The 26,658-nt window shown below is 37.5% G+C and overlaps 1 protein-coding gene across 1 annotated transcript; it reads right to left on the reverse strand.

Moving 5' to 3' along the window:
- Positions 1–404: 404 nt before the first annotated feature.
- On the reverse strand, positions 405–26,650 carry LOC145485934 (protein PALS1-like). The gene is made up of 24 exons (XM_081464599.1): positions 26,384–26,650; positions 26,180–26,250; positions 26,011–26,086; positions 21,733–21,830; positions 21,157–21,190; positions 18,844–18,960; positions 16,461–16,598; positions 15,105–15,228; positions 14,549–14,658; positions 14,232–14,289; positions 13,247–13,699; positions 12,688–12,830; positions 12,104–12,196; positions 9,182–9,262; positions 8,788–9,049; positions 7,621–7,910; positions 7,051–7,118; positions 6,882–6,934; positions 6,298–6,366; positions 6,013–6,099; positions 5,530–5,610; positions 4,691–4,893; positions 3,732–3,866; positions 405–3,310 (listed from the first exon to the last, which is right to left on the reverse strand). The coding sequence occupies exons 1-24, from the start codon at positions 26,492–26,494 to the stop codon at positions 3,116–3,118; spliced, it is 3,150 nt and encodes a 1,049-aa protein (XP_081320725.1). The 5' UTR covers positions 26,495–26,650; the 3' UTR covers positions 405–3,115.
- Positions 26,651–26,658: the final 8 nt, after the last annotated feature.

Raw genomic sequence — 26,658 nt, forward strand, 5'->3', positions numbered from 1 at the left:
AAATACGCTTTGGTGAAAATATAATCTGATAGTAGCCACCTGTTAAGCGGCCAGTTAAAAAGTGTCAAAATTGTTGTCAATAAAATACTGTAAATATAATCCTTATTAACCGACCACTCCTATTAAGCGGCCGCGGCCTCCCGAGGGTTTTCTATTGCCCTTAAACTAATAAAAACATTCAAACACCCGTGTAATGATGTCCTTACGTGGTTCCAAATCGCTCTTCAGCATGTTTGCATTTGAATAAATAAACTTCTCTAGTAAGCCTCGAGCTAATTATATAATTCTCAACGAACCCCTATTAAGCGGCCAACCCCTGTTAAGAGGCCACCTCCCATTTCCCCAAGGGTGGTCGCTTAAAAGGGGTTCGACTGTATATGTAGACCTCATGACAAGACACCAAGAAAGTTGTAATCACCCTGTCTTCATTTTATTTATTCCCATAAAATACATTGTTTACAGAATGAGCAATTCAGTAAATTTTAAGGACGAGTTGCACGGACAAGCTCGTCCCTTAATTCGCATTCGTACTTAACACTTTCAATTGCATACAGTTCCAAAATCTAAAACTAATAACGGTATAACGTCATTGAAAGAATTAAATACTTTGACTCAGGAAGAATATAAAAATATTCGCTTCGAAATTATTAACAGCTATTTAAAAATTTACATCAGTTGACTGCTTTGGGATAAATCTTTGCTGAGGAATATTTCTGAGATTTCTAAATTGCCTGCGCACAATTCTCTGAAGTTCATTTGTTCTACTCTACACGGCCATTCTATAAGGTGAAGTCGGTAATCCGGCGCACAAAACGTATGTCTTTTTAAAAGATAGACTTCCCTTACATTGTAACTGCAGTCGTTTACAAAACTTACAAGACACAAATATACTATGTATTTACGAAACCTAATTCTATGAATGACAAAGACGTAAACGAGTACAAAAGGTATTAAATATTTAAAAACAAAAGCAACAAAAGGAAAAGCGGTAAATAGAAAAAAAAGCAATCTTCCGTATATTTTCCGAAATTCCCTTTTAGCGTAAGTTTAGAGTCCACGATTTCTCAGCAATTGGCAAAAAGTGCGTGCAACGTGTTTTCACCAATCAGAAATCTTTTCAGGCAATCGGCGACAAAACAGAATTGGGATGCCGCGCTTACCACTTGTCAAGTGCCCTTGTTTCTCGAGTTCTGATTGGTTTGTTGCTCTATTCCCGGCATTCCCAGGAGCACCGAATGGGTTTGTCTAACGATGAAAATCACTGAAAACCCGCCATATTGCGAGTGGACGTAAACTACAAAGGGGCTTCATATAAGCCAAGTATCAAACATACAAGCATGAAATTATACGTCGGTAGCAATATATATATTTTCATCCAATTGATTATCAACAGATATAACTGTTGATAAATGATAACGTTCTTGTCAAATACAAAAGTCACTGCACACAGAAAACGAATACTACAATTATCAGTCGAGCAAGACTGAAAGGAAATTTGGTAACCAGGTTTCAACGTTTAAATCGTGTTGTTGTCGCGGGCAAGTGGCTCCGTTTCCAGTGGCAACTCTTTGGTCTCTGACGTCGTCATTAGCAGCAAAGCGCGCGAAATTGTAGGCGACGATATTGTTACCATTGGAAACGAAGAAAGTTGTCCGTGGCAACACCGTAATTTTATGTCCAAAACTTCGCCACCAAAACTCCATCGCGCCTTCTCAACGGATAATTGTAGTACCTTTAGCAGAAACGAGATAATCCATACATTGAAACCTCGTATAAACAAAGCAGAGGGTTTCTTCAATACTCGCGAACAAAAGCAGTCCATGGCGAGATTTTTTTTCAATAAAACAGCCGTTTTGTTGCACAGGGTTCGTTAAGCGGGGAAGCTCGTTGCATCCTTAAGTTCTTTGATTCAACGAGCTACGTCACATATCAGGGGAAGTTGTGACATCAAACCTGCCTCAAGGCATTCGACAACGACTAGAAGTTACTTCAAACTCTATTGGCCAAACAAAAAAAAAGATCTTATTGTACATTCTATGTAAGCTATGTTGTCCTATACTTAACCTAGAAATAAAAACTTAGTTATAACCAAAACTTCCTACAAAAGTTGTTTCGCCCGAGAGTTGTTTTCTATATTGCTTTTTGGTTAGCCCGGGTGAGCGCCATTTGAAAACAAAAATAATACAAGGATACTATGAGTTAACTACTAATTTCATACAATCCATATTTAAACAAAAATGTTCATTCCATTTGGAAGAAACATTGCTTGTTTGTACAGAACTCACTTGCAAGCAAAAACTGGAGTATAAAAAGTTATGATAAATGAACAGTTTTAATGACTAAAGATTATGTCACTGAAAACGTTTTATCACATGCCAAACTGGCTCATTACGAAAAGGAGTCATCTGATTGGTCCCGGACCGGTCCGATATGTCGTAATACTGACCGCCAAGCGGGAAAACTAATGGATTAATTTTTGCCGATTTGCCTTGGTAACATATTGCAGTGTAAACGTAGGAGGACAGTGGCTAAGAAAAATAATCTCGTGCGCTTAATAACTATTTCGCCCATGTTTGCCGGGAATAGTCGGCAAAAGGTGACTTGTAAATTAGAAAGAACAGTTACAAAGTTTACAAAACTGGTCTTTTTAGCCTGCATTAGGAAAATATTGGCCTTCTTCTCGTACGAAAGTTACGGGTTCCTGGGCCTCGCTTGATAACAAAAACAGAATTCAACCAATATTTTGCCAATACGGACCTCACTCTAGTTCGATATAAGATCTATAAAGGGATCAAACTGCTTGTTCAAAATAGAACCCTTACTCAGCCCTAATACTGTTCATATTCGGTTACATTTTCTCTTAATAAACAGCCTGTACAACTAAAAAATTATTTTGTAGATAACTGATATTCATAAATGAATGGTTTAATTTTAGCCCATTCCAAGTCCTCAGCTCTCTTACCTCGAACCTTCCTTCTTGAAAAAATACCTTCTGCTGATTTTCTGTGTGAATTAAAAAAAAAAACTCGCTTCTTTCTGCAGTCCTATATTATAGGCCCTCTTCCAGAATAGAGAGATAATAATCCTATTGGTGATGTCCAGGTCTCGACTTTCTCTACAAGGCCCCACGGCCTTCATTTACCCAGAAGGCTGGTACCCACTGAGCCTCGGTATCAAGTTTATCGATGGCTGATCTCAACTCGTCAAAAGTTCTTTCCAAATCTGTATTCACAATTGTTTTATCGAAGTAATGTCCGAAATTTTCTTCCATTTCTCTCGCTTTGTCCACCATTTCGCGTAACTCTGCGTCCTGAAAGTCAAGAAAGCGCCGCCGTTCAGCTCTGCAATGTACTTGTTTAAGCTTGGAGCAGTACTCTAAAGTTGATAAGTTTGCAGCTGTTGACCAAAACTCCCACCGAGGGATGTTATGGAATGTGAAAGTACGTATCTCGAAACTACAGTTGGTGAACCCGTGACCTAAGGGGTCCGGTAGCAGCTCTATAAGTTCTCACATGAATGGCTGGAAACCCTTTGAGAGGACAATAGAACAAACTACAGAAACAATGCACCCTAGCCCTAGAACAATAACAGTTGCTAACAAACAAAAGAATTACAAGCTTATGAGAGCTGATACACTGCACTTAAGCTACTTTCGGGACAGCGCACAAGTGAAAAAGTAGCGTTTTTATTGTGATTTAGCGCTAGTCACATGGCGGGTTAAGAATACTTACAGACATTTGTGCATTAGGTTGCGGATTAAATGGATCCACTTTTCCTCTTCTAAGGGTTAAAATTCTATCGTAAGATGGAGGCGAAATAAAAACCACGTAAGGTTTCACATCAGAAGCTTTGAGAATCTTCAGCGCCTGAAAAATAACAAACGCAAAAAAGCTCATAAAACTGTTCACATTTTCAGCGTACATATGCACCATTCGCAAGCTCAAAGTATCAATATGGTTTCTTTTGATATTATTTCTTGATAAAGTATTAACCATTATAAAGAGAAATGTAGCTATCGATCTCGGACGGCCACTGTTTCAGCTCGCTTCATGTATTGTTAGTTTCAATAGTACTTATCAGTCGATTCTTTTTGTTCCCAGAAAAGCTCTTCTAGGGAAGGAATTTAGTGTGCTGGACGCTAACAGTTACCCTGCGAGCAGGCTCTCCTGTCTGGGCCGCGAGCGACGAAACCGCGAGAGACACACGCGAGACGAGCCGGCGCGCGAAGCGTCATTCTTAAACTCGCTCGCGCGCCATAAACCAGAGCTTCATTGCGAAACCCAGGCACTAGAGCTCGCTCGCAGGCTAGCTAACAGTTGGAAATGAATATTTTCTTCATCACCAGTTGAACTCGAGATACAAATTAAGTAGGAACGCGAGCAAGAAAAAAATAGTATCACGTGAGGCGAGATGAAGAGATTGATACACCAGATTTTGATCACTGCTGCTGACTGCAAGCAAATAGAATCATAACACTCAATACAATCCACAACATCAATCGCATTTCTTGCCGTTAGACGAATGCCCAACAGCGAAAACGTTTTCCGGCCATAGCTAGTGAAAATGATCAGTTCCTTAACCAATCGACTTTCAAGCGCGCCTCTCACAATTCCTGCCAGTGACAAACTCGAGAAACGAATGCTTTGAATTCTTTTTTTCAATTAAGACCATTACTTACTACTTATCATACCTCGCAATGAAGATTTAAAATACAGTATTTGCCAGAGTTGATCACTTTTCTTATGGAGTCCAGTGCTGTACCGTAAAAGTGACCCTCTAATTCCCCGTGTTCCACGAACTTATGGCCCACAATGTCTGCTTGAAACGTGGGTAGCGACACAAAAGTATAGTCTCTTTCATTTACCTCGTCTGGTCTCATCGGCCGGCTGGTGTCTGAAAGAAGCAGTGTGGAAGAATGTTTCAGTTAGTCTTATAATCTGCAGGTCACGGGTTCAAGCCGTTTGGAGGCAGCGCGGCCGAGTGGTCAGTGCGTCGGACTCGTAATCCAGCGGTCCCGGATTCGAGTCCCGCTCTGACCACTACTAAGGTGGAGTTGTTTCACGGTAGCCCCGAGTTCAAATCCTCGGCCGCACTTTTAAATAGCCAAATGGTTTGCCTCAGACCAGTTGACTTCTAGCTTTCAAAAGGTGATTCAGACGCTCACATCTAGAGGTCAAGAAAAATTCGACAATTCATTTTAGTTCAGAATTCTTGGTATAGTTTGATGGTCAGCTCTAAAAGCTTTAATTTGATATGGGATTTTGGTATCTATAGTTTAAACCGGACGCGCTAAATCGCTCGGATGCGAGACACCTCTTAAGGTATACGCTAGCTTTACATTCATTTGTAGCGCCAGTATTGTACCTCACTGGCAGACGGAACGAGGAACACAGAGATGAATAAATATACAAATGAATCACCTCAGTCCCGAACAAGCGACCGGCCAGTCACAATAACATGACTACAAGTTAATAAATCATTGAAAAACTTCTGGTGTAACATAATATCAGCTTGAAAGGCATTACTTACGAGGTATCACTCCAGCGAAACGTTCTTGTGAAAAGAGAATCAGTTTCTGCCTCAACTCTTTCCGACCAACTCTGTCAGGTCCTGATGTACAAGAAAAATACAAAGTAGGTCGCCGGAGAAATATGAAAACGATGTTTAAACTCTGAAAATGCATCAAATGCTTTCCATGCACACTACGCAACAATCACCGGTCACTTTGGATTTGTGTTTGAGGAAACCTCGGTCAGAGAAATCACATGATTACCGTGACGTCATCGTTTTCGAAAAGCTCCGTTCCGCCCACACTCAACGCAAAGCCGGCGTTTTCAAATTCTACCGTTTTGAAGAGCGTTTTCGTGACGGATTAGTGTGAACGGTAGGCCTAATCGTAGAAATAAAGCTGCGCTTTCAAATTTCTCTGGCGTAGTGCTGGGTGACTTTACTTTTTTATTATCTATGATACAAAATGCAACAGTAATTTTATCATCGATGGTTTCTTCATACCTATAAGTACCACAGGCCGTTTTCTTTGTGGGTCTGGCCGTAAGAGCGCCACTTCTTCATATGTTAACACTTCATCGGCAACATACTCTGAGAAAACAACGAACCATGTTAAGATACTCAAAGGAACAAGCTTAAACCGCGGAATCCAAAGTGCAAATGGCTAGTGCTGTCATAAATTAAAGAATAAATTCTGCTTTTATAACTGAATTTAAATTTCCAGCGACCCAAACTTCCCTTAGATTTCCTGACGTTGCTGGAAGCCACCGTTATAGTTTAATTACCAACCTTGGTTATGTTTTGCGTTATAAAGAACCTTTTTCCTTCGCTTTCGCTTGAAACAAAGGCATCCTCTCTCTGAAAGAAAAAAAAAAAACAAACAAAACCACGACTGATTACTAAAGGCAAAAAGCTTCAATCAGTTTGGGATGTTCAAAGCCCTATCAAGCTAACCCAGGATCAAGGAGAATTTTGATTTCAGTTTTGTAACTTTTCGGTGAGGTTTGTTATTTGTATTGTTTGTCCTTCAGTTTTGAATTTGAACAATCTCAAACTACACAAAACCTTAACAGTGGGAATAACATTTTTATACAAGAAAAATAAATACTTTGGTTACATTTTAATCCTGGGTCAAGTTTAACCGGCTTTCCAACAACCCGGCTCAGTCCCCTGTAGGACGACCTAACGGATGAGACAGTGACAATCGGATCTCCGACTATTGCGGCGTATGTCAACAGACAGAAATCCGATGCAGCCGATGGAAAAAATTGAACCAGACAAAACTTTCAGTCATGAGACCACACCATGTCAGAAGACAGATTTTGACAAAACACAAAAAACAACAACAACAAAAAAAACTACGGAATCCTTACTTTCTTTGTGGGTCGGTTCGGTTTCTCCAGTAGTTTTCTTCATGGATTCTTTCCTGTAAAAATAAAAAATCCACCGAGAACCTCTAAGAATATACCGTAAAACAGTGTAGCCTCCTACAATATTTGAATACTAAAAATTCATTTGAATATTAAGATATTTCGAACTTACTGTTGTTGGAAGTGTTTCGATGGAACAAGTCCAGCTAACGTTCTTCCTTCCTCGCCTGCTCTCCACGCCTGAACATAAATTAAAAAACGTGGCGGTCAGCTTCACCCTGTCTACAACACCGTGGGAAGAGTGAAATAACAACTAAGATCAACCAAGAAAGGGAGTTTTACTACATCTAGCTAAATACCTTCCTCCCAGCCAAGAAAAGATAAACTACGAACAGCAGCTTATTTTCTTACTCTCCCAAACGTGACGCTAAACAAAGCGCCGAAGAAAAATTGCCACACGCGAGGGCGGGAAAGCACGCGCGACCTCTCGCGGCTGCTCATGGTCCTCCTGGACCAAGCCAAAAAGAAAAAGATCACTTGTATGTAATCGAATTTACTGTAATCGGCAAAATCTGTAATATTTACAGTGTGTAACTCTATTCTTCAAGTTCGGTGTTCGTGATCTTCCTCGGTATTGACGATGATTTATCTACCTTGGCAACGTATTTTCTGGTTAAAAACGTGTCTTAAAGAATGACTGAATGAAAAATCCTGGCGAGACCTGAAGCCAAACAACACTAACCTGCCACCAGTTAGGATCCTCTTGTTTGACAACATGAAGAATATCGCCTCGTCTGAATGCTAGTCCCAGTTCTCTGCACGGTATCAAGTCATCCTCGTAAGGATGGTAGTCGAAGTGCGCGCGCACGTGTACTTCTCTGTCGGACGGGACGCGAGATCGATTGGCGGGATTGAGTACAAATGTTAGCGTCCCGTTCATGTCCGCCAGCAGCTCACAAACTTCCGCTACAGTTTTTCCTCGCATGTTTACTCCATTAATTTCAAGGACTTCGTCGCCTTCTTGAAGAAGACCTGAGAGATCACAAAAGGAAGTTACAGGGAGGAAGACGAAATCTCTCACCAACATTTACTTTCAGTTAATCGCTAGGGGAGCTGCATTATGAAGTAAGGTCAATACAGCACAGGGCCCGAGTTATCGTTAAACCCCTCCTTCCTCCTTGAAAGTTATCTCCTCCCCAAATCCGAGTCGCAATAACTTCTTCCGACAAAAAATCCGGCCTTTTTAGAACTTGTTTTGCATTTCATGTCTTTAGAGAAATCCTTTTGAGTAAATATGAACCAACAGCCATAGCGTAGGTGCGAAAAAGTCACTGAACAGTCACAAGTCACGCCTTGTGACCTGCAACCTTTCCGTCACGCTAGGAAAATTCTTAGTAGCTTCTGTCGTGTTACTAAGATGTCATTTCTTCTCTGAGAAGCTTTTTCCACTCACTTAAGTCACGTTCAGAAGTATGTTACTGAGTTTGAGCACGCATTGTAGTTACAGTAACGCAACGTCCACACTACGCCGAACAAAATTGGAAAACGGCGTTTTCACTCTGTAAACGCACCAAATGTTTTCCGTCCACACTACTCCGGAGAAATTCGAAAGCGCAACAATTACCCGTCATTTTGGATTTGTGTTTGAGGAAAACTCGGGCGGCGAAATCACATGATTATCGTGACGTCATCGTTTCCGAAAAGCTCCGTTTTCGACATGTTTTTCGTTCACACTAAAACACAAAGCCGGCGTTTTCAAATTCCTTCGGTTTGAAGAGCGTTTTCGAAAAGCTCCGTTTTTGTGACTGATCAGTGTGAACGGTAGACCTAACAGTAGAAATAAAGTTGCGATTTCAAATTCCTCCGGCGTAGTGAGGACGGAGCCTTGGGCAGGGAATGTTTTTCTCACCACACTTATCTGCGGCCCCGCCCTTGACGATTCGTCCAATCAGCACAGTGCCATTGTCATTTTTGACAGTAGCTCCCAGTGGCTCAGTTGCTTTGTCTATTCTCACAATTTTCACATTGTCGTCTTCCACGAGCGAATACTCGTCCGTGACTTGTTGCGGTTCCTGTGGCCCATGAGTTTCTTCGGCTTCAGCCTCTTGCTCGTCCTCATCACTGGGTAACGCCTCCCTAAATGCCAGTCTGTCGTGTGCCAGCAAAAGACCCTGAAATCACAAACAAACATGTAAACTGCTCGACAAACCCACATACAAAAGAAATGCACAAACCCTTCAGTGAAATAAAACGTGAACTTTATAAGTAATCTATGTTTTTGTTGGCAAAAATTATGAATATACCTGAAAGTTTGGCGACTGTAATATTTGTATCAATTCTTCTGCGTCCCTTGAGTCTCTGGCCACTTCAAGGGAATGTCTCAACTGAAATGATATAAAGATGACGTAACTTTAGAGAAATATCACCTTTCAAGTTGTTCTTGATGCCTGAAATGTCCCTAGTAAGATCTAAGAATTAAGTGGGCTTCACGGTGTTTCAAAATCAACCAAAGAGTTTCTGCAGGAGCCCTTTTCACATTTCTGGTCATAATTGAGACGATCAATAAACATATATTTAGCTCTGGTCGGTCCAAAGAGAGGTCAGTCATCTTTGGAACCTGGTAGTTGGAGCAGACAAGTTCAATAAAATAAGGTCTGCATAGCTAGAGATTAACATATCGCCATGCATTTGCATTTCCAAGAATGACAAACATGAACTTTCTCCTTACAAAATCAAACGTTGCTACCAAGCTGACAGGTGATAAAAAAAAAATAATCACGAATTGATGAGCCATAAAATGTGACCGTGAACGGGAAAGCGTACCTTAACGCTTATCCGTTAGACAGGCAAAAGCGTTAAGCATCCGTTGGTCATCCGTTAGAAAGTTTTCTTAAAAACGTTAGGGGCGTTAGCCCAACCGTTAGACGTTAGCATCGGGCCGTTAGAACGGAGAGTGCAACCGTTAGCAAGAGACATGTATCCGTTAGCCGTTAGCATCAGACCGTCAGACGGGACAGCATAACCGTTAGCAAAAACTCTGTATCCGTTAGCACGGCTAGAGAAGCCGTTAGGATCCGTTAGAATAAACTAGCATACGTACGTTAAACGGGTAACGATTCCGTTAGAATGGCATGGCACGCGTTGAAGTAGCATGTGGTACGTAGCCTAACACAGTGTGAAACGAGAGCAGCTCTTGGCTTCCATTTAGTTCAAAACAATCATGAGAGATAGCTATCTTTCGACGAGAAGTTTGGCGATTATTATTTTTTGATGCCCTGATGATTGATAAATACAACTCAAATGAAGTTCAATAAAGCCTTCATACTATAATTATTATACACGATCCAAAACAAAACACGTTTGCCGCTTTCGAAAACAGAAACGACATGTAAAATCATAACAACGATCGTCATTATATGAACTGTTTTATTTATTCGGCAAAGTCCGGTTGTTTCGAGAGCTTGTAATTTGTTACTGGAAGTCGTGAACAAACGAAAGTTAAAAATACCTTACAAATGCCATAAATGAACGAACCAAACACGGAGAAAACTCAACCAAAATGGCCATGCGATGAATAAAGATGTTCTGCGAAGTAAACACTGATCACGGGTCAAGAACTTGTGCTCGTTTGTCAATGTCACAAAGTGCGGGTTCAAAAAATTGCATAAAGTTGTTTAAATCTTCCAAGATGTAAGAAACGGCCATATTCCGGCGGAAAGTTTAATAAATATTTTGATAGACGGTTGTCTGACTCTGAATCAGAAGAAACTAATTTAACTACATGTATGTGACAAGGGTTTTTTAAAACATTTGACAATAAAAATAAACGGTCAAAGTTTGCGACGTTTCGACCGCTCTTCGGTCATTATCAAGCAAGATGTAAGAAGTAAAATTTGCATAGATATATATAGCTACAAAGAGGTAAGAATGTGTGAAAATTATTAATGAAGTAAAAATATGTAAAAAGTATGTAAAAGAATTAACAAAGTAGTGCTTAAAACAATAAAAAACATATAAGATTATTTAAAAACTTTCGCACGAATAGAGTCAGATTGTACACTGGCGGCTTGACTTCACGTGCGAAAGTTTTTAAATAATCTTATATGTTTTTTATTGTTTTAAGCACTACTTTGTTAATTCTTTTACATACTTTTTACATATTTTTACTTCATTAATAATTTCACACATTCTTACCTCTTTGTAGCTATATATATCTATGCAAATTTTACTTTTTACATCTTGCTTGATAATGACCGAAGAGCGGTCGAAACGTCGCAAACTTTTACCGTTTATTTTTATTGTCGTATGTGACAAAAACAACTTTATCTGATGAAACCAGCGCCAACAAAACGCCCGTCGTTTCGAGACTACCAGCTTCGTGGCTTCAGAAGGTACCGCTTTTCGCATGCTCTGTCAACAATGCGTAATCTTTCGCGAATGCACAGCTGGAGAAAACAGTTACTTTTAAAAAACTCTAGACAAAGTCATTGTGTAAAAATAAGTACAAGCGACAAATCCATTTGAGTAAAACAATAAAAAATGTTCACCCTGCTCGACTGGCGAGTTAAATTGTTTACACGCAGGTTTAGCGACGTTTCGCGTTCCACACGATAATAAAGGACTCGAATTCTGAGTTTGTCTGTCTCAATGAGGAAGTGATCGTTTATATCACTGAGTTTTGCTTTCAATGCTCACCGTGGAAATAATTTTTTAAATGTTTGTCCCATCGACGACTGATGAAATAGGCACGTTGTGATTCGTTTTTTTTAGAAATCGTGAGCGTAAGACATAATGGATTGGCACGGTTATGTAAGTGTTTATAACATTGGACTGAAAGCTATGCTGTTCGTTCGTTAAAAGTCCTTAGATGTAAACCCGTTAGACAACCGTTAAACGGCTTCAGTCATCCGTTAGAACAAACTGTGCAACCGTTAGAACGTGTTCTTCATCCGTTAGGCATACTTAGTTAGCCGTTAGAACGTTAGGAGAGAGCGTTAGAACGCTTTGATCATCCGTTAGGCACAATTAGATAACCGTTAGAACGTTAGGACAAAACGTTAGAATGTTGTGAAGGCCGTTAACTATCCGTTAGCTATCCGTCCGTTAGCAGCCGTTTAACGGATAAGCGTTGAGGTACGTTTTCCCGGTCACAAATTCTCATTAACTTACTTACAGCATGCATGTCAGTCAGCAGGAAGAAAAAATATTTTGATGAAACTTATCACCTGAGAGGAAAGATGTTGTGAATTTGTTGCAACAGGTCTGACAGCACTCGGTCCTCTTCCTGATCTCTCCAGTTCAATCATTTTTGTGTAAACCTAAAAACAACCATAAAATGTACAAAAATCAGCATCATCCATGTCATTATTGCACATTTCAATGATATGTACGCTCTGAGGGTAAAGGCTCAAACAAAGTTTTGTTCTATGCTGAAGTTTGCATGTAAATGAAATTCACAGTTCCAAAAGTTCACATCTATGGCTTGTGATTGGTGGATCTTGATTCATCTCGTCCCAGGATTCAGAATTACAATTGACAACACGATAAAATGTAACTATTAGATCCATTGTGAACACTGGAGTTGAGATGTAATTTAAAGACACAATAATGGTGTGTTTATAAACATCTCATTATTTGACTTACTACATGGACTCAGGGTGTTTCAGTCAAATACACCACAAGTGGTACATAACAATGCATGTAAAATGAATGGGTAAAACTAAGATTTTGCTCAGACTTTCTAAACACACAACTGTTTTACACAGTAGTTTGTTTGGGATAATGTTCAGTGAAAAAGTTACACACTTACTTTAGTGGCATCTTGAAAATCTTTCTGCTCAAATAGATTCTCGACAAATGAGAGATCTTCCCTTTCAGAACCACTTTGAAGCTTTGACTTTACTTCACTCATGTAGGGAAACAGCAATTCTTTCTCAGCTTCTCCTGAAAACACTTTAACAACAACATATTATTAGCAAAAATATTTCTAAAAGATTGTGACAGGACCTGAAATTTAGAAGTAGACCCGCAAATAAGGCAAGAAAAAAAATAAACCCAAAATGGGCAGAAACAAAAATTTCTTGCTTTTGTCATCCATACTCTTGTATCACATTTTGTCATGGGTCTTCAGCTATCTTCTCAGTGACAATATGCTTTTACATGCAAACCAGAACTAAAAATAAATGAAATAATTCACCCTGAAAAACACAATTAATGTGTGTTTTATGACAAAACAACCAGCTGTATATTGCCTTTCACCTTGTCTCCAATTCCCTCCCCTTCTCCCCAACTCCGGGGAGACAAGAGACGAGGGAGACCCTGGGAATGACATTATGCTTTGACATCAAAATAATCAAGGATACACCTACCAGGTTGTTCTTCATCATTGTCAGTATCGTAAGCTTCATTTTGAAGAGCATAAGTATCATCGTCATCGTCATCATCATCATCATCATCATCGACATCCACATCAGCTTCAATAGTATCCAACTTTGTCAAGTCAAACAGTGGAGTAGACAATGACTTGTGCTTTTGCAAGTTTGATTGTGCTAAATTCTTCCCAGATATTCCAAAGTTTTTATTTCCAATGTCTTTATTCCATCCAGGGCTGGTGGTAGAAACAACACCAATGTCGCCGTTTCCGTAAAACTCGTGACTGTTGTGTGATCCTTCAGATTCCGCATCTGAATTGTAATATTGGAACTGAGGATCATTCTCATGTTCATTCATGATTTTTTGCAGTTTATTTCTTGTGTTAGTGTCCACCTGTCCAGCATAGTCACCATTGAGTCCATTATGGTTGCCTGTTCCATTGTTAAGCCCTGCAAGACAAATAAGAAGTGACCACCTGCCATCACGCCTTAAGTGGACCCCTCCCAGTCTCTCTAGGGGCTCTAACACAACTGTTGGAGCACACGGCAGGAATAATTGGAAAGTAAGGGGCTAATGAATGTATTCACTTCAATTCTTACACAACATAATCCTGCATAGGAAAAAACAGATGACAGCTGTACATTTTACTACAATACCTCGCAGACCTGACACAGCCCTATTTTTGCAACATTTGTCCCTGTGCTAATGACATGGTCTATGTTTGGTATTAGAAGATGTTAGAACTTTTCTGTACATTTTAATGAGCATTGTTAAAGGTTTCATGTGCTAAGAATAATGTGTAAATGTACCAGTCACCATTTTTTTTGTATCAAGTTCAGAGTAAAAAAAAAGGCAAACACAGGTAAGCACTGCAGCTTAACTAATGAGGTAAATTTCAAGACTATCAGGTCTCAAAAGTAATTTAATGAGCAAGAGTGAATTAACCCTTCTTTTACAGCATTAAAAGTCAATTTTACTGACCTTGCAAAAATTTTCTTCCTCTTCTCACTTTAAGAGCAATAACTCTGTTTCGTAAACACTGAAAGAGATAAACATTCCATTTTTCTTTTCTTACAATGACTTACAACAGTAAAAAGCTAACAACAATGGAAATCATTTGCATGAAAACAAGATGAAAACTAAAAAGAATTATAAAAAAACTGCAATTGAACTTGAACAGTTTGTGCATTTTACATTGCTGAAATACTTTTCATCAAGTTACATGTATTAAGCATCTTCTGTGTGCAAAGTAACTATTAATAACTCTTTTACTGCATTGTTGCACAAAAATGACTTACTTTGTGAATACTCAAAATGACTTCAGTGTGGGAAAGGTTAGTGACACGTTCACCATTCACTTCCAGTATTTCATCATTGACCAGAAGGCCAGTCTTGGCAGCAGGAGAGTCTACGACACATCACAAATTTTGTTGTTAGGACTCTATTTAAGCATCAAGATAGAATACAGTACATGGGCAGATACAGAAATTCATTTCCCTTCAAGTCCTCAACTTGATATCTCACAAACGTTTCCAAACTTTTCCAAAAATTTCCAAAGAATTTTGTAGATAACCAAAGATTGCTGAATCCTTCCCATGAAAATTCGAAGATGTTTCCATCATACACCAACAAATCTAAGCACAGTTAAAGGGTAAAACATGATATCAAACATAACATCACTGATATCATCACAGTGAAATTATTGCAATTTTACACAATGTTAAATTGCTCATGAATGTATGTTTGTTTCTCTTTTTAATCAGGGTTACACTGACCGAGGTAAATCTACCATAACATGGCACAACCTACGTAGGTAGCACAACTAAACAAAATGGACATATCATTAAAATTCACCTTTAGAAATTTCATCAATTCGTGGGGGAAATCCTTCATCCACTCCCCCCATGACAGAAAAACCAAATCGTTTTTCATCTCCAAGTATCCTGACATTAACGGAAAACTCAACTGCTTCATCTCCCTGTGAGACAAAAATAAAGATGGTTAATTAAAAGATCTGTTACAATCCAAGGGATCCCAACACGACAGCTGGCTGCCCCATACTGATGGTCATATCTCCAGTTTTATTGGCATGAACTGTGTATGAGTTCTTATTCCTCTAAATGGTATGTTTCTCCATCACAGTTTCTACTGCAGTCTTGGTTCAGGTCCCCTGTGGCTAACAGTTCCAGGGGCCTCCATTTTCTCACCTTCTTGGTTGAGAAAGGCACTGTTAGAATAGCGTCTGCGCTTAAACCCAGGCTACCCTTCTCTTTGAAGTCCAGCACTGTACAGTTGGGTGCTTTCTATCTGATTATAAACCCTCAGGTTTAAATTTGTGGAAATTTTCAGTGTAAATAGAACTTTCTGAAATTTCTGTAAAAGAGATCAACCACACAAGTACACCCAAATTCTTGAAAATTTCTTATGGTGAATTTCTGTTGCACTTGATTTTCCAGCCAATATTGCAGGAATTTTTCGTTGAATGGTTCCCAGTTCAAAATTTAACAATTTATAGATCTTCCAGAAACTTTTCAAGGAAATTTCTGTACCGTTTTCCCTAAATTTCCAAAAATTTTGTTTTAATGGAAAATGCCCTTGTCTCTTGACACAGAATCATGCAAAAAGTTTATAAATTTAAATGCTCCTCATTGTTCATGATATGTCCTGTATAGCAGTATACTGGATGTGATCAGATCTTTTATTAAATGTCTGAACAGACAAAGCTTTCCTCATTCCAAACTGAATCCATCTTATGAAAGTGAAACATTTTTGGCTGCTATGCACAACCAGAGAACACAGCTGACACTTACTGCACGCCCATTCCATGTCTTTGAAGATGGATGTGACAAGAGATGCAGGCTGTTTTCTTTTACCAGGCCAAGCTACAGTACCACTCAGAAATAAACAAACATTGCACACTATACCTTTTTTAACAAACCCTGATTGCGAAGGAAATGGCCCGCGCATTTTCTCCAAGGTGTTAGGTACAGCGTTTGTACACGCATTTTCTTTAACATGTTTGCCTTTGTCATTCATAACCAATATTTCTCTTGTAGTGCATTGTTATGGCAAACAAAACACAAGTCCAGCTCAAACAAATGCACAATTAGTAAGAGAAATTCAAATCAAAACACAGTGAATTAACAAGCGCAGCTGAAAAATATTTACATGCATTACAGAAATTTATTATATAGTTATGGCAGGACATACATTGGTCAGCATGTTGTCAGCATAGCCATTTGTAAGATGCATTGGTGTTGAGTCCTCTTGCGGTACTCCCCCATTTATGTGAGGGCCACCATCCATTCTTCTGTAAGAAAAATCATTGCCAGGGGGTCTTGCAGTTGGCTGAAAAAAAAAATGGATCTGTTAGTATAACATGTCAACTGAAGACAGTCCAGTATTAGGGACTAGTCAGCAAAAATTTATGGTTTTCCCTTTCTGCAGGCACTTGGGAACCCTTTGCATTTACCTATGATTTCACTAACAAATAACCCAAAAGGTGTTTGAAGAATGCTTCAGTAGGTGACTTTTGGACCTTTTCCCAAATATTCTTACGTCAATATTTTTCTGTGAAGCAAAATACTACATTTAAGGATAATTAAATAGTGGTTTAAATTAAATGTAGTTGCAAATGTAGTTGCAAATGAGAAACATTAAAGGGGTGCTTCAATTTTCCCTTTAGAGATTTAAAACAGACTGACAATAATAATTGTTGTAGATATCAAATTATTTGATATCTAAGTTCATCTTGTGTGAGTAACCTGTCTGGAGTGACCGTCTGAGTGATGGAGTTCTGAAAAGAACCATTACAGATGACTGTTTAAAAAACCTGAGAGGAAGTCATCAGCACCTAATGAACTTCCATGTGAAGGAAAAGTCACAATAAAACACAACACTGTATATATATATATGTAACAGGAATACAATACAAATTCATACCTAAACAATTTAGAAACATGATTGTTCTGACTATGTCATTATGCTTTAGAATTGTTTACTATTGTTCCACATGATCAGTTATAAGTACAATGGTGAAGACAGAAAGCTATTTACAACTGCTGATAGTACTGGAGTGGAACATTTCATGGATGAGGTATAAGATCTGTTGTATTCAACATCGAAAAGATAACAAATATTGGAACATGTTCACCACAAGATGTATTCACACTCACAACAACCATGTTCTTTATTGCCTCAGAACTTGCTCCTTTTGTGTTGTTAAGAAATCATTTCTAATCAATCAACGAAAGCATGGCCAAAACATAATGGAAAAGAATGATAGAAGGTGCCTGCTAAATTGATGGTACAATATAGCAGATTAACTTTACACAGGAAGGAATGTATGGCAAACAAAAGGTTCCACTTGCAGCTAACATCACAAAACTATTGCAAAACATCAGCAATGGCACTTTGTGATTTGCATGTTGTATGTACTCAGAACAAAAATGCTGCAAATGTTGGTTTAACACCACTGACCTTTATGATACATAACAAAAGCAAACATTAGTGAAACATTCCAAAAAATCCCAGATAAATGTGTCATCAATTTGTACAGGAAAATGAAAAACAATCAGATATTGAAATGACCAAAAGTCATCTGTATTATTTTGATAGTGAAACTGCAAGTAGTGAATAACGTCAGGGAAACACTACCAAGTCATAACACAATACAGTACTTAATATTTCGTAAGAAAAGCAATATCTCCAGAAATACTGTTTTCACTCTTTTGATTACAGACAGCTGAAATTGTGTTTTCAAAACATTAACTTAACTTAGAATTAGGGTTAGGTTAGCTGACTTTCACAGTCAAACAAAGTTACAGGAAGGTTTAAAAATAGCTGATATTTATGCAACATGGCAAATTCATATAATTTCGTGCAGAGTTTAAAATTGACAGCCATATGACATGCACAATGTTATACATAGAACATGTGCAATGTGAAGGTGCTGCTTGGCATACATTTACATAATTAATGTGCTTTCATTTTCTCCCATTGTTTTAGAAAAAAGCAGACTAAAAATTTGGAACTTCCTTGAAGTGTACAATGAACAGTTTCGTATGAAAGTACACTGCATGCAGTGTTTTTACAGACCAGCACACACTCTACCAGAAGTCACATAAATAATTGGTGTAAGTTATAACTTGAACTAACCCTGACTAACAAAATAGAGAACACAGCATGACAATGCACTACAGTTGGAGGCACAATTATGTATATTTTCAGGTTTGAGTGGTTGACAAATTTTACATTGGTTGTGTTTTTTTCTCTGAGTTTGCGTTGATACATGCATTTTGAAAATATATAACTTAGCTAGATGCTGAATGTGCTATATCCAGTCTGATGTTATGCATGAGTTACCCACTGTTTGGCCAATCAAACACCTAAATAGTCTTTGAGGCAGTAAAGTCAAAATTATCAACACTGTTAAATCAAACAAGGGATAACATTGGCTTTGTCGCACAACACTGTGTTACCAAGCTATTCTGACTCTTTAAGAAAGCTGGAGTTGCTAAAAAATAATCTTGAAGTACATATTAATTACATGTTGTTCCATCAGTTGATGTTTTGTCTGGTTAGAGTCACACACCTTCACAGTTATTGTGCCATCACTCTCCCTTTGAAAGTTACTGATGTCTAGCTTTGGCCCTCTATAGTAAGACATGCCTTGAATGGTGCAGCCCAGCCAGTATAAAGTGCTTACAACCTATAAATAAATATTTATTCAACGTCACAATCTAGTGCTAAAGTAAAGTACAAATTACAACACAGGAATATAAATAATGTCAAGAAAAGCTTGCATAGGTTTAACATATGACTCAAAAGGATGATTTTGGGTAAGAAATCACCTTTACATTGCAAGGCTGTGGTTCAGAACAAAAAAAGACTAAGGGAGATTGTGCGTTTATCGTTGCAGCCCCAGTCTTGTGGAACAGCCTTCCTCTGTCAGTAAGGCAAGCTGGGAACAGTGACATTTTTATGCATTCAGTCAAGGCGTATTTATTAACCGCGCGGCCATGGGCCGAGCGCGGTTCTAGGTTTACCCGTGGTTTATTATTATTATTTTTTTTTGTCGGTGACCAGACGCAGACCTCCGCTCGGCCAAACTTTGAGTCACGCAACGTGTGATGTTTTTCCGCCAGAAGCTGTTAAAACATAAATACACGGACAATTTTATGGATATTGTTTTCTTTTTTGTGGGTAAAACATATTTTCTTTTCGCTTTATCAAAGCGTTGGATTTAAAGGGAATAATAAATACGCTGAAAAAAGGTATTACGTCAGCCATGGAATGCGCTGACGTTGCAGCTTTCACTTTCACTACATGACAAATAAGATCGTGTTTACTTTGCAAGTTTATTTCGGCAGAAGCGACGGTCATTAATTTATTTGTAATTTTGCGAGTATTTCTTGCGGTTTTAGGCAAATGAAGTAAATCCTTTGACTGTTTCATCGCAGCGAGTTCATAGATCGGAAAGAAAATTAAGTATTTGCAAGCCAAGCAAAGAACTTGTCAGAACGTGCAAAGATTACGTCATTGATAGGGAAATAACCACCGTACTAAAGATAGCCGTAGATAACGCAATTCTTGAATTATGTGACTCGTGTGACTTCTTTGCTAACCCTTAACTCAAGGGAAAAAAACAATTAAATTTAATCGTGACTTTAAAGAAAGAAAGCGGTTTGTAATAGTGTTCGTATCTTCATGCCCATACATATCCCGAAGAAAGTTCCAGATTAAGACTATTACGTCATTGGAGATGTCACAACGGCTACGACTGACGGTGCAATAATAGAGTTTGTGTTGATCAAGTGCTGTGATGTCTACAGTAATCAATGAATCATCAAAGATTGCTTTGGAATATGCACTGCATTGTGACTGTAGTACTAAGAAAACAGTTAAATTTTAAAAGCGCGGTTATAAGATCTAACAGATCTTCTTGTTCTATAAGGCCTTTCAGCTTAAGGTTACTTCAAACCTTTGCGGGTGTCTTCCAGAAAAAAATTCATACGCGCGCTGTTTTCAAGGAAACCTCCACAAACTATATATCAACAGAAAGGTTATAAAATTTAAAATTCGGTAAAATTATGTTTTGTTTTGGATTTTGTTTTCCAAAGTTGGCAGAGGCCGTCAACTCCAAAATGACCGACTGACGTTCCAGTGAATTAATCGGGTATTAAATGCGATCGTTCCTGCAAAATAACTGTGCAGTGTTAATCACAAAGCCTCAATCTCCAAAAATGTGTCAGCATTTTCTTTTATTTCTATTGGTTATCTTTTTATAGATCTGTCAAGTTCGACTATCGAAAAATTTGCGTAACCTGTTGCGTTAAAGGCCGCCATGAGGAAAGTATTTAAAATAAAGGAATTCGCCGACACACTTTTGTTCCATATCTATCAGTGAATGTTCTGACCAAATTTCATGGAAAACCGTCAAATCTGCATACCCTTTTAATTCATTTAAAGAGAAGGGATTCTCTCAAAAAACGAGTGTGAGCTTTCGCCTTCTAAAGATTCATAAACATATCACGCCTTCACAGAGGAATGTTTTAACTTAAAAGCCATGAGCCAATGAAATAACAGAACCCCTAGCGTTCACAGTATGCAAACTTGAGCTTCGCGGATTTTAATTTTCTTGACCAAAAAAAAAAAAAAGCAATGTAGCCCCATGAAGGTTTGAAGTAACCTTAATTGTTAAATTTAAGATACGATTTTAGATCTTAATTATAACGATTAGTTGGTAGTTTTACTCTCAACTTGTCACTTACGAGTATGAATTTATAATGCTAACTGTAATGCGTTTTTGATTAGTTTCATAGAAAAAGTGCAATATATTTTAAGTAATACATATTATTGTACATTTAATACAATTCTGAATATACACATTAAACAGCCTGCTCACCTTTTGCACAACTTCATCATCTGATTTATAGTTGCTAAATACAAAAAAGAAATCAAACCTTAACAAATGAGAGCAAAAACAAAATGGTTGTTTTCATTCCCACAAAACACAAGTCAGAGCTTATTAATGCTGAACAGTGGAAAATTGTAAATACATGTATTCATGACTACCTTTGAACCAAAAAATTGTCCTCAAATTAAAGGGATTGCTTCAAAATGAGAAAATGTCTAAGTGTGTTTTCTTTGGGCCAAAAAAGGTGGCTGTAAATAGCAGTGCGATTGTCAGGAGAGGTACCACTATAGACAATTACAATCCAGATTGTACGAAAAATTAAGAGGATAGCACCACAAATAAAGTGCTAGCCTAAAGTGGTTCGATGTAACTCCCTCACTCCAAATATAAACACTGTATACAGCCTACAATCTCCCACTGTACACTGATGGAAGGCTAATGCTCATAACGCCAGATTTAAACCAATATCATTATGCCACATAATTTTATGTACAAAAACCTATCTACTAGATATATAATTTTCAAACTTCACTCAGTTAATATTAATAAATCAATAGTACTCACATCACATTATCTCCTGCTTCTAAATCTTGTGGATCAAAAAGCTGCCAGGCGCTGAGACCAAGATCAGCACAAACACTCAAAAACTTTTTCAAGTTTATCTAGAAACAAAACAAAACACGATGACTAAATTCATAGGCAAACTAATCAGACAGAATTCATTTTCTATCATGTTCCACTCTTAAACAGGAACTCTGCCCATTTATAATATCATTAATAAAAATTAATGTTGCCCCAATTTTGCAAAAAAAAAAATAACGTAATGCACTTTAACTGAACAGGATTTCAATGTAAAGTTTACAGTGTAAAGATGTATCAAAATTCTCCTTTCTGTGTTTCATTTTAGACATTTTCCTTGACATGATGTGTGGTCATAATTTTGTATTCAGGTGAAACATTTTCCATAGGTAACCGGATCCCTCAATCTTATCACTCACTGGAGATTTAATTAGCAGAGGAAAGTTAGAATGATATCAATCAGTTCTGGGAATTAATGACTTTAAGTCCAACACAATGACAAGTCAGAGTTAACAGAATAAAAAAAGGACAGTTTTACAGTTTTTAACAGAAGCATATCACCTAGTCAAGGTGATATGCTTCTGTTTTTAAACCTCATCATCTTTCATCAGTACATGGTCAAATGAAATGTGATTTCACAATAGTTCACATTCTCATCTGATCCGTCCTTTTCATAAAATTCAAAGTTTAAGTTAATAAACTTAAGCTAAGGCACTGAAGCTCTATACCTCAAATTACTGTATGTACATGTAACTCGCCATCACTTTGAAGTTATTGTAAGTCACTAGGCTGCAGTGAGCATGTGTCAAAGGTGGGTTTTAAATAATAGACAAGTACAATGATGACAATATAAACTAACTTCCTGTATAAAGATAATCTGTTTATCTTAATTCAATTAGTTCTTCTTAATTATGAACTTTCTTGGATTAGAGAAAGCTTTTCAATCTGGGTAAACTGAGGCTCAAAGATCTCCTGTAATCTCTTAGGACAGACCTCACATGGTTTTGGAGTGTGTAACTGATATAATTACTGTGTATTGTCAACATATTTGCATTATCATAACGTCTGAACTGGCCAAACCACTGCAGATACCACTTAAAGGATAAATATCGGCATCTGGGAACTCAAGCTTGATTACCAGTTATCCAATACGAATAACAATTCAAGTATGATATGGTATCAAGCTTGTAAATAACCTGGCACCATTAAAGCAATCAAGAGGTAATGTCCATAAACTAATGGAAGTTAATTGTTGAATGAAAACTGACTTTTGCAAAAAAAGTCAGAAAACATTTTGCCAACCAGTATTTAATTAGTATATAATATTCAACATGAGCATTTAAAGCTGCATTTCCTTGTTAAAAAAACAGATTATTGGAGATAATGATGATGATTTCTATGTATTCATGTTTACACTGTCTAAATTAAACACCTACACATATCTTAAGAATCACAAAACATTTTCCAAGTTTCTATCACGTTTTAGTATACATCCACTAGTGTTCTATCACGAATGCTATTCTCTGATTGGCTATGCTACTCACTATTTATTTTGTTTTAAAGAGGGAGTAGCGTGGCAGCATTGTGCGCTTGTTAACAAACAGGTGGCCACTTCTTTGCATGTTTGAAGTATCTGTGAAGACGATTTAGATAAAAGTGTGAACAAATAGTAGATTTGTACCAATTAAAAACAGCTGGATTATGAGCTCAAGATTTCTAGATGCATAATAGTTGACTTGGCCTGCACCAGCCCTCGTCAACTATCACATGATCGAAATCTCATAATCTGATAGTTGAATCACATACTATTTATCTGTTGCTTCATTATTAATAGTGTAAACTGTTTCATATTCTATTTCTGTTCATATTCTATTTCTATGATGTGAAAATAAACCTTAGAAAATAATTAAAAACAAATCTCCTCACAAAGACATAAATTACATTATAGCATGCAGCAATAATAAATATTATCGCACTTCTATTTCCATCTCTTACAGCCTAATTTCTTTAATGGGAAAAATGGTAAATGATAATAATGATTTCTACCTTACATAATATCTTTAATGGATAGAACAGTAATCATTAAAGAAACTCAAGTTCTGCCAGACAACAATACATAACAATAGAAATATTATAAAACATTATTTAATTCTTCAGTAACAGTTTAATTGTACTAGTGTTGTTAGGTCATGTCTATCAAGCTAGATGCCCACAAGGTAACAAAGACCAACATTTCTGGAAGAGTTTCTCTCTTAAAAATGATTACTGTCTAATAAAAAATGATTAGCACAATTTTGGGGGAGGGGGTATTTTAAAATTATTTATATACATGTCAGTTTATTGTAGCCTTTATCTTGATAAATATTCATTACTAGAAGAAGGAATGAAGGGCAGCACTGAAAATATGAGCTTTTAAAAAGTTCAGTAACACTTTTCAAAATGTAATGGTTTCTGATTAGACTCCACAAGCTTGGTTGAAAAAAGATCAGGAGCTAGCACAAACTTAACAAAGCTTTATCACTAGAGTAACTATTGAAGGTTTTAGGAACATTGATTATATCGCCAAGAGATATCTATGCCATACTCTCCTTTAATATCAAAAGCCTTCATGTTACACTGTACTTTGCAAACATACATATAGTATAGATAGACTGAATTGCCTGATTGAATAACAGAGAATTTCAAAATCACTATTATAAATTTTTAAAAATGTGTCAAATACAGTATATTGTTGTGTATTAGTCCTCCAAAAAATAGCACACCACCTCAAGGTTTTGGAATAAAAAAGATTTAACGTAAGGCCAAAAACAAAACAGTTGTCTCAAGTGATAAATAACACAAGTTTATTTGGTTAACACTTTTTAATTCAAAATAGCACCTTATGGTACATGTTTCTTTTTTTCGTACTTAACACTTAACCTTTTGAAGAATTTGGCACAATTTTCTCTGGAAAATTTTAATTATTTATAAAAGTTTTCTTATCATTTTTTTTTCCTCTAGCCAATATTCAAGCAGAACCACAGGCAATAAAAAAAAAGAAAAACTAATAAAATATTGTAAAGATTCACAGTTCAACAAAATTAGCTTATTATAGTAACGTGGAGTGAGAGTATTAGGCCATAAACAAAGTTTTAACAGATATGATACGTTGTTTTGCTGAGAGAAATGGATAAAATAATCGAAGTATAAAATTATTATCTGATTGAATGATAAAGCATCTCAACATTGATGTCTGAAATATGCACTCAGCTGACCAAAAACTGGCGACAACCACATATTTTCGGATTTAAAGCGATTAAAGTAGCAGCCGGTCACGAAAATTTTTCTCATTACACTCCATGCATACAAAGCGGCCATGGTACGCCATCAACAGAAACCAAGAAACATGTCAATTTCTGAGGAATAATCGATCGTGGCAATAATAAAGGTTTCGTAAGCTACCGTATTGTGCCTTTGAGCCCCTGTAGCTTTGAAACTTAACTAAAACATAGGTTAATTAAGCTTAAATAAAATCATCGTTTCGAGGCATTGGATTTCTGTCAACAAATGCAAATTAAGCGTATATGCCCAAGAGTTGAATTGTGTGATTCTTCACGAATACGAAACCTTACACATTGCAAAAATATATTCCACGTATATTTAGGATCTAGCAAATGAAATCTTAAGAATCAACATAAACGAACAAGTGGCTGACCTTTTAGATTCACCTTGGAACTAAGCATAACTTCGAAACGATTGCGTTTCTTACTGGCATTTTTCGTATGATGACAAAACGTAAAATGGCGCTTCAGGATGATATCAACTAGTTTCCGGTCGCAACGACCGAATTTCACACCATTAAGCGTGGCAAATGACCTTGTCTACAACTTGAAATGTCGAAAAATTTCGCAGTAGACAAATATGCGATCTTAATTACAACAAGGAATTAAATTTTGTTGACTAAAATGAACGCTAACTGTGCGTAAACTCGTTCCTATCTTAATGACGTGTATTCGACCGTAGGGCTGGTCACGTATGTACACAACTTGAGGCATGGCTCGAAGAAACAACTGTGAACCTCGAATTCTATTTCAACCGCATATCTTTCCACTGCAGACATTGATTACACATCAACCGCTCCACCACAACGGCGAGGCACTACAAAATGCTAACAACCACATTTGTAACCACCTTCAACGATATGAAAAGAACGATAAGGGTTCGAAATGCATCTTCGTTGGGAAACAAAGCTTAGCTAACAAAAATAGCGGTGTTTTTCAATACCTGAGATTCCTGAGGGCTTGGATTTTCGATGACATCTTGAATTATCTCTGAATCTGGTTGTATTCGCTTCACAAGACTGCAGATCGAGAACAAATATAAGCTTGTGAGGCGAGTGGTATGTACAGCGATGACTAATCCGTAAACCAAGGCGTTCTTTTACCCTACTTACTAGCACAACAGAACGCCGTCTTGCAGAGATTCTATGAATCGTGATGAACTAAACGACTGTCCGGTAGCCTCCTGGATAAAATTAAAGATATCAAAGTGAATTAATGCCTGCCGTTTAGGCGACTGTCCACGACTATGCCACAAACAGAAACGACACAGTTCACAGGGTTGTTGAAAACTGACACTTAATGTCTGATGATCATACCTCAATCCATTGTTGAATGATCTGCTGGGCCGTATCTGATTTCAACGAAGAATCGAAACCCTCTTCGTCGACTCCACCATCAGTTCCATAAGCTTTATTTTTGTGAACCATGTCGCCGATTTCCGACACGGGTCACATATTCTCATATGAGACGACCCTTTTCTCTACGAAAAAAGCGAGAGCTCTGAGCCCTATGGCAATTCAAAACATTGTCGACTCTTTGACATTTCCTTACAACATTCGTAATCTCTTGTGCTGTCGATGGAACTCTGACA

This window comes from Orbicella franksi, chromosome 4 (assembly GCF_964199315.1).
Source record: "Orbicella franksi chromosome 4, jaOrbFran1.1, whole genome shotgun sequence".
Taxonomy (NCBI): domain Eukaryota; kingdom Metazoa; phylum Cnidaria; class Anthozoa; order Scleractinia; family Merulinidae; genus Orbicella; species Orbicella franksi.